The sequence below is a fragment of the Anopheles cruzii genome, chromosome 3, assembly GCF_943734635.1.
Source record: "Anopheles cruzii chromosome 3, idAnoCruzAS_RS32_06, whole genome shotgun sequence".
In the NCBI taxonomy this organism is placed as follows: Eukaryota; Metazoa; Arthropoda; class Insecta; order Diptera; family Culicidae; genus Anopheles; species Anopheles cruzii.
In genome coordinates, this window is record NC_069145.1 from 69,824,696 (window position 1) to 69,834,075 (window position 9,380).

The following is a 9,380-nucleotide window of genomic DNA, read 5'->3' on the forward strand; positions in this document are numbered from 1 at the left end:
TCGAGCTATCCCCATTGTTTACCACCACGAGTGAAATAAATTATCTGTGCAGTGCTTTTTGTTTAATTTCGTCGGGAAATGGATCGAAATTTTTTAACAAATAGCTTGAGAATTGTAGCATATTAAACCTTGGAAATTATTATTTAAACGTTTAACTTAATTTGATTACAAACTATAAACCTGACTGAATCGTTTGAAAACAGCTTAACGATCTTCAGATGTTTTAAACTATCCAAAAATAGTGAAGCTTTGATTTATTTAAGAAACTGATTTTTCTAATTTTAAGACTTCAAAAAGAATTAATCCTCATGCAACCAGCCACGCTTTGAGTAATAAAATAAGCTACTCCCGCCGAACGCCATAAATAAAACCCTATCGGTCTGACGCCTTTTTTCTTTAATGGTCACTGATTTTTTTCTTTAACGGAACCCTATATTGCACCAACAAATTTATTACTGCAGCTAATTGTGTCCCCCGCCGGTGTTCGGTTCGAATCGAAATGGATAGATGTCCCGTCGGGCGAGAGAAGTAAGCGAATGATCGAATTGGATTTGGAGCCGTGTCGCTCGGCAAGGATGCATCCAGGACTCACGCCACACAGCCGGGCGCCGATGGATGACTGACGAGCGCTCTGAAACCTTTTCGGTTGAAAACAACGATAAGTCATCGGCAGCACGTGCAACCGTTGCCGCTTGGTGCTGCAATCATCCGTTGTTGTTGATGTGAAAATAGATTTATTCACCTTCCGGCCGTTCCGAACCCCAGCACGGGCGTAGCTGTCAAATGGGTTTCACATTGGGGATAACCCTCTTCGAGGCTGCTTTAGCAGTTTGCCGACGACGGGCTCTTTACGCCTGACGGTGATTTACGATCCTGATCGGACCCGACCAGGCGTTTAGCACCCACCGCGGAGCAAACGCCTTCCGGCGGGCGCTGCGTTTCCAGCTAGAAAGTGTCAAAAAGACACACACGCGCTCATGGGCTGTGCAGTAAAAAATGGCACCATAAAAGGAAACGTGTCAATTTTAAAAACTCACCGACTTCCCGAACCGAATCAAAGTCCGCCCTCACGCACACCACGCGAGCAGTTCTTAACCGACTCGGAAGGGCCGGGAAAATCGGGAAGACGCTGAAGTACATTTTCTTTTGGGGCACGGCCACCACGGTTTCGGCACGTTCGTGAGAGGGTTTTACCGTGACTCGGCCAGCATACGCTAGGGGGTGTCGCTAGTGATATTGAATTATTTTCCTATTTTTATTACCAAAAACGGTACCGGGAACTCGTCGGAGTTCGTGACGATTCGAGAGCATAAAACGCTCGGTCGCGGTTGAGTTCGTCGAAGGGTGTACGGGCAACAACGTGGACGGTGAGTTCCGGTCTTTCGCTTCACCAGAGCTCAAACACGAAACCAATCGAAGAGACAAAAGTGGACGATCACTCAAGCGATCAAGTTTTATCGCGACAATCTAACGAGCGTCTAATAGGGGAACGTGTCCAAAGTTTGGCGCTTAAAAGCCACACATTTTCCACGTTTTCCCAGCAACCTTCAACTATCGCCGACGCGTACTAACGAATCCAGACACGTTCGGCCACTTTCACCGCCGATGGAAAGGACCCACTTGCCCGCTGACCCTAACGACGGGTTTCGGTCGGCGGAAACCTAACCGCAGCGTGAAAAGTGGCTGAACCGGGGTCTTCCTTGGGCCAAAGGAAAACCCATCCAAACACCGGCGGTCACGATTGCACCTGTCGAGAAGATAAAACCATTTGACAATCGCGCCCGAATCGAACGTCGGCGACGGTGAACGAGTTGAGCGAAGCGAGCATAACGCGGAGGCATAAAACAGGATGAGAGGCCCACAACAAAAAACCTCCCGTTTCGAAATCCGTTTGACAAAAACAACTGTTTGCCGTAAATTTGTTTATTCGTTTCGTTTCGACTTTTGTTACTCACGACCCGGCGGACAACCCTCGGAAAGCAACGGCAGCAGCCGCGAGGGTGGTACTTATGCTTCAAAGTGTACCATAAATTTTCACCACAGCGATAATTCGGATTTATGGGTTCGGTATGTTCTGTTTTCGCTCCGCTCCGCTTTTGCCGCCGGCCGACTTTAGGGAAATTCAACTCTTTTCTAGCAGCGCCCGGGTGCGACTAGGATAACAGCATTCCCGGCCTGGCTCGGCTTGCGGGCTGCATACGGGTGGTTGCAGTGAAACTGCACCGCATTGTTGGCGGTTCGCATGAACGGTATCGGGTTTCGGTTCCGGTCCTTCCGAACCAAGGGCCGAAGGTGATTTTATTGGTTTCTGTTTTCCGGAGACGAAAAGTTGTAAAACAAATGCTTCTCGCACGTTCATCATCGGCGCACCGGAACGGGCTGGAAGGGCTTCGGAAGACGGGCGGGTTGTAAACTATTGATTACCGGTTAACGTTTTTGTTTTCGGGCCCCCGCCGGTCCTTAAGATGGCCACGAACCGACGGATCAGTGTCGCGGTGCCTGTTTCCGAGGGCGGTAGGTGTTATAGGTTTCACGTTTGGTTCACAGTTAATTGGGAAAAAGGGGACCCCGGCACGGTCGCTATCGGGCTTAAGTTACTGTCAGTCAAAGCGAGGATCACCCGTTCGGCAGCTCGGAGGAAGTGTTGATTAAAGTTTTTGTTTCCGTGCAGTGGAGGCGTGCAATGGAAACCCGGGTGCACGTAATTTGGCCTCCCATGTAATCGTGTTTAATGAGTTCCCGTGAACAACATGCCACACCGTTACATGGGCATTAGTAATGTGATATATCGGCCGCTCTCGGGTTGCATTCGAATGGCGCTTTCGAATAGGAACACTGTTTTCCTATGAAACGAACATTTTAAAGATATTTGTTTGACAAACAACGAACGGAAAGAAGAAAGCAGATTTTTAAATCATGCTAAATTCCGTTTGCTTCTGAAGTAGTTGAGAACAATCACTTAATTCGAAGTTATCAAGGCGATCACGTTATCAGGTATAATTTATCTCTATTTGCTTTCCCACTCTGAGGTCAGTCTACGGAAAGACCGATTCCATATCACGGCAAGTGAGAACAGGATTCAACATCTCCCATCCCAAATCTAACCCGGTTGAGCATTGCGCCAGCTGAAACAGCGAATAAATCCATTTGGCGTGCGTTTGCTAAAACGGACCGGTTGCCCATTGGACAAAACCACAGCATCTCCGCGTGGTTCTGATTTATGTGTTTGACTTTCTTGGAATTTTTTGCCACTCTAAAAGCACCATAAACTTTGGGCGCCACCGAGCGATCGCTCAACAATGTAATGCCCGGCAGGGCGGGAGCGATCGTGTTCGAGCCGGTAATTAATTTTTAACATATTCGTCGCACACGAGGGCCAACATGTGGCGCGGATGGAATCGAGCAAAGATTGTCACCGTAGGGCAACCGTTTCCTAAACAAATATGCCAAACGGCGACGGCGTTATATCGTAAATCATTTGGCGTGACTTCCCGACACCGACCTTCGACCAATGGCGGGCGACCCCGACGGCGACCGCCGGGAAAGATGCTTGATGCAGGATTTTCCAGTCCACGGGCCAGGAGGATAACGAAACAAACCGACATCTTGAGTGGCTATAAAACAAACAATTAACCACATTCATCATCTTTTGGATCGGGGGGGACCGCCATGGGTTCATTTCACGGAACGCTTGACATCGGAAATGTATTTATCGGCGGGAAGAAAATGCATTTGCTGTTCGAAGGAACTCCACGGACAACGACGTCGACGGGAAACTGTAAACATGCCTCCAGTTTGGTCGTTTACTTCGCTCTCGGGTGATGAAAGGATAACTTTCACATTTCAACAAAGGAATGCAAAAATGAAGTACGAAAAATATGTTTGCCATCTGCTGGCGTTATGGTTTGCAACACAAGCAGGACAGGAATATTAAACAACAGATCCACGCAACGACGTTCATATCGTCGACCGACCGGCTCGTAATGAAGAATTTAATCGCAAGTCAAACAATTCAAAGCGAAAATTTATCAAACTCCATCCGAAGAGGTGCCCCAAAAAAGGAGTTTATAAAAATGCACCCCCAAACCTTGGGCCGCGCCGGACGCACGGAAAGTATGTGTAAATGATGAAATTTTACACAACATTTTGCAACTTTCCCGTGGGCATTTGTTTTTTGTTTCGATTTAGCGAAAAATCTGCGAAATAAAATCCTCACCATAAATTTGCCCAGCAAACAGTTTGTTTTGACATTCATGAAACAATTTTTATGACCACCGCCGCCGGCGACCGCGACGGCCATTTGTCAGGATGTGAGTCTGGTGACGCCGGCGACCAAAACGATGGCACTTGGCCCGGCGGCAAGTGGACAATCGGAGGACGCACAGTGGTTGGTCGGAGGAGGATCGTTCGCGTTCGTTTTCTCTGGCCTGCCGTTCCAGAAACGACTCCGGCCGTGAAAGGGAAAGTTTGTTGTCGTCGCTCAGTTGAAGTAAAAACGGCGTCACATTTTTCCCGGATTTTATGCGGACAAATTCACCCGCGGCCGACAATGGCGGCGGCGGTTGGTCCATGATTTACTGTAAGCCTTTGTCGTGGGTTGTGATCATTCGTGTGAAGTGCGCATGATGGACACCACCGCGTGGCCAGCGTCGGTAAGTAAATGTGTTGTAATTTTATGACAAAAACACCTCCCAAGATGCTCGTAAATTCCATTTAGGGCTGAAGTTTCTACTAACCAACTTTGACGTAATCGCCTATACGAATTTGAAGGATTTAAAAACAAACTCTAGGCGACCCGGACCAACTGCCGTTCCGTCTCATCACCGTCGCCGCCGCTTTCCAGCGGGTGACATGTTTGTGGCATCATTCGGAAACCTCCACGCCACGATGGCCCGTTCCAGGGTGACAAGAATTGTGAAAAACGACGACTTTGCTGACACAACAATTCTCCACGAGCGTGTCCAAGGCGAAGGGGCCATGAAATATGTGCGCTACGGAGCCGGATTTCTGGTGGACGATGGTAAAGTAATTTTCACTCTCACCTGCTTCCGCCGTCCCCGGTTTGTAGACCTCAACCGGGGCTGGAACTAATTGAATCGAACAGTGCGTAAATTTATTGTGTCTGTTTGTTTGGTGTTCCACCCGAAGTTCCGCCACTAGGGTGACACTAGGGTCTAATCTCTTTCTTCTTCCAAAATTAGAACCTTCCTCGGGACGCCGTGAAGGGTTCCCTAAGAGTCTGTGGGGCGCCGCGGTTTGTGGTCTTCGCGATCCGGAAAAGTCATCGTCGCGCCTTTGCACGTGGTGACGATTCCCAGCCGCGTGCGTGTGTGTGATGCCGTGTCACCGGCATTATGAGCCGCGTACATTAGCGTTATTTATTTGGACGGCTTTAAGTAGTGCCGGTGCCGGGCCGGGCCACGCCGAGCTGAAAGGAGTTTTCAAAACAAATCGAAACAACGTCTCCGAACCGTGAGCAGGGGGAAAAAGGTGGATTTTCCCGACCGACCTGCGGTGGTGCGGTTTTCCGAAACTAATCGGATTGAATTATGGTCTTTCCGCTTCGATCGGCGCGCCGAGAACCGAACTCCGGGGCGACGATTGCTCGCGTGGGCGACTTTGGTCGACTTCTGGGCTTGTGTGTTGGTGTTGGACAGCATGATTATGTGCTTTAAATAAGCACGTTGAGCACTGCGCAACATGTGCGGTGCTACCGTTACACACATTCCGAATGGCAACACATTAGCACCGTGATGCTGTCACGCTCATAAGCTGCCTCGTAAGCGGGAACTACTTACGAGGCAGCTGATTTACGGCACGGAACGAACTGCATTTGACTACGTCAAATAACCAGCCCACACATATGAAAGCAGAATGTTTTGTTTACTAGTAGAATTTAGTTTGGAAGTAATTTTGGAAATTGAAAGTTCTTATGCTCTTGTCTTATTTTATTTAACGAAATTTCTTTTGTATCAGTTTAATTGTTAGGCATTCCAGAACATGTTTACAGAACGTCATCTTGAGACTATCCCAAAAACAAATATGGAGGCCAACGGAATTAAGGAAAACCTGTGCTTTATGTATCAGAACTCATCAACTGTAGTGGCTTCCTACCTTCTCTTGATACTTGATTGAAAATTCTCAATAGTTCATTAATAACAATGAACAATTATGATTCAATCGAATCTCCTTTTCTAGTTATTAATAAGCTATTAAACTTTTTCCAATTCAACATGAACTGAATAGACTTGTCCGACAAATCGATAAAACATGGCAACATTAAAACCCTCTCTTAGAAATGCAATCGAAACCAGTTGCGGACCATAAAAGCGTAATAAAGTTTACCACCTACCTTTCGATGTATGCTGCCGTGGCGATGGCTTTGGCCGTCTCGAGGGCGATGTTGATGCGTTCGGTGCGCGTAAAGCTGCCACTGCGCTGCGTGGCGAGGGTCCTGCCAGGATTCACCGGCAACGGTGGCCGTTCGTGGATTGGCGAAAGACTCGCACTTCCGGTTGCGATCTGAACCGGTTCCCCGCCATTAGTCACTGGTCTCGCCGGTGCTGGTCCGCTGCCAAGCTGAAGTGCGGCCGCCGGGTGTGATTTGGGGCGTGGATAGAGGGGCGGTGGCGGTGACCCGGTGGAGAACGGCGCCACCGGACGTACGTAATGCTCCACCGGTGGGCCGGCCGCGGTTCCGAGCGAAGCTCGCCGCGAGTCAATCTTTTCGTAGATATGATAATTGCTTCGAACGGACTCGTACCCATTATCCTGCCGGTGGGCTCGATCATAATTATGATTTCCGACCACCAACGAGCCATCCTTGGGCGGCCCACCCTCCCGAGTGCCGGGACTGGCACGCAACCGCGTGTCACTCTTCGTTAGCGTTCGGCCCGCTTCGACGGCAGCCTTCGGTTGAAGGGTTGAACCTTTCGCTCTTTCGAGCGCAGGACCCCCATCGAAAGTGGTCTGACTCAACAAGTGTTTCTCGTAGATTTCGTTCAGCAGCTTCGGCGTGAACCGGGCGCTTCCCGTCGCCGGCAACGCTGACAGTTCGAAGGCCGAGCCCGGCTGTTGCCTAGCGACCGTTGCGGTACCCCCGGACCTAGCGGCTCCCGGAAGCGCCCCGGCCCCGGTCCTTTGACTTCCGGTGACAGTCGTCGTCGTCGCCGTCGTTGTCGTCGGTGGCGGCGCCTGTCGCTGTAGATAATCTGCCCTTTGCTGCTGCTGCTGTTGGGTCACGCTGGGATGACGGGCAGCAGCGTAAGGATTCGGTATCTGCACCGGAAGCGGCAGCGATGGTTGATTAAATATTCTACCATTGTTTTCGGGCTGGGTGACGAAACGTGCTGACTCCGGCGGGCCCGTCAGCGTGGCCACTTTCGAGCGCGACTCGTCCCGTGCTGCTTTGTAGACGGATGTACCACCTCCTTTCGAGGTGAACTGTCTCGATTTATGCTGCTGGTGCTCAGAGCTCAGTCCGCCGGACGTGGCCGGGAAGTCCCGATGCAACTCGAGCATTGCATGCTGACCGGCCGTTCGTTTGATCGCAGCCGCTATGCTGCCAATCGGCCGGGGTGCCCGGTGCACGGAGGCCTGCCGTAAGAATTTGCGCTTTAATTAAAAAACCCTAACAACGGCCCAGCCGAGCCGACCCCCGAAAGTGCACCGAGAGAGTGCAACTCGGTGGGACATTATTTGATGGCGCCCGACAACAATAAGGTCCCGGGGCCGAGCAAATATGCATACTCACAAAGTTTGAAGGGTACTGCTGCTGTGACGGCTGCTGGATATTGCTGTTTCGGTCCACTTTCCGGTCCGGTTTGGAGCTGTTTGGAGCAACGGGGAGAGGAGAAACACGGGGAAAAAGGGGAGAAACACGAAAACAGAATGAATCGAACGGAGAAACGCTTCCTTCGGCGCGCTTCGGACCCGAATGCGCCTGTACGGTATGCAATTAGGCGAGCACCACGAACGCTTCACTTCAGCGACGGTGCTCGTCAGCTTTTTGAGGGTTAGGCCAAAATTTTCCGAACTTACTCTTTCTGGTCGGCTCCGGACGGGCCGTTACCGGTCGATTTGATGGACAGCTTCCGACGGACACCGGTACCACCCGGAGGCTGCCTGCCGTGCCTTCGATCCATCTCACTGCACTCCGCAACTGATCCGTATTTCGGGACTGCAAAACTGGAAAGGGGGATCGAAAAAGAAACCAAAACTTAGCGCCTCCGGGGAACGATACTTGAGGCCGGCTTCGTTTCTCAACACGACCCGGGAAGGAGATCCACGTTGAGATTGACGTAAACCAGATAGCTCCTGACTCCGTTTTTCTGGCTCGATTCTCAGACGTTGGATCTTTTCCAGACTGTGTCTATCATTTGGCAAAATTGGACGAACCAAAGGCTTGGAGCGTACCAGATCCGTGGGTTGCCAGAGATGGGTTCGAGTGGTTTTTCAATTAGTTCACCCGAATCACTTGCCCCGACAGAACGGGGTCCTCTCATCGGCTTACACAGTAGCCGAGTGACGTAACCGACAATGGCCTATATTTAATGGTTTGCCACTTCATGCTTTATGTTACCCTAGGGGACGCGCAAGGAAACGATCGGAGCATGGAACCATCGGCTCTGATTAGTAGCCGACAGTGGAAAAAGTGACGGCTTTTCGTCGAGTCCGGCATGCACATTGGCTCAACAATGAGTCGAACGGCCGATAGATAACCAGGCGTCCTGACGGAGCGGAGGGCGCATTAGGTTTCTCCCATGGCTCATTTGTGTGCGGCTGCTTGTGGACGCCTGAATAGATGTTCCTGCCTGGCCGGATCGGTCGTGCTACTCCCATTTCTATGCCCGCGGGACAACACCGAAGTTCGTGAACGTCACGAACCGTGACCGATCTTCGCAAGGGAACGGGGCGCACCAGAATCAATCATCACCCTGGCTTCCATTCATTCACAGCCGGCAGGCAGCGGCTGGGGTCGCTCCATTACACGGATCAGCAACCGGCAACGGACGTGGCGTCACTTTCTTCTGATCGCTCGGCGGCGACGGCCAGATCGTGTAACGAACGCGTGACGCGAAGGGCTCGCCCGTCGAAGAACGCGCCAACGGAGACAACGATCTTGACAAGTGTTGCGCCGGAGTTGGTAGTCGCGGTCCGCGGTGTCTAATGGACGGTACGGCTTGATGTGCCATATGTTTCCGTCGGGCCGCTAGCGCTAATGGCGTGAGACGTCGAGATAAAGTATGGACACACGAGTTTTAGACATCGTCGGACGGCGGACGTGTGGCTGTTTAAGATTTTAGATGATTCGACCAGGCTTCAACTTTCTTTTCGTTGCGGAAGGACTGCCAAGGGACGGGACAAGTTATGCTGAGTTA

The 9,380-nt window shown here is 50.8% G+C and overlaps 1 protein-coding gene across 1 annotated transcript in view; it reads right to left on the minus strand.

The window, feature by feature from the left end:
- The window catches only part of LOC128270883 (kinesin-like protein CG14535), a 71,135-nt gene extending 62,991 nt beyond the window's left edge, over positions 1–8,144 (minus strand). Inside the window, exons 1-3 of the mRNA XM_053008308.1 lie at positions 8,041–8,144; positions 7,754–7,829; positions 6,353–7,596 (exon numbers count right to left, since the gene is read on the minus strand). Coding sequence (XP_052864268.1) covers positions 6,353–7,596; positions 7,754–7,829; positions 8,041–8,144 — 1,424 coding nt within the window. The remainder of the gene's footprint in view (positions 1–6,352; positions 7,597–7,753; positions 7,830–8,040) is intronic.
- Positions 8,145–9,380: the final 1,236 nt, after the last annotated feature.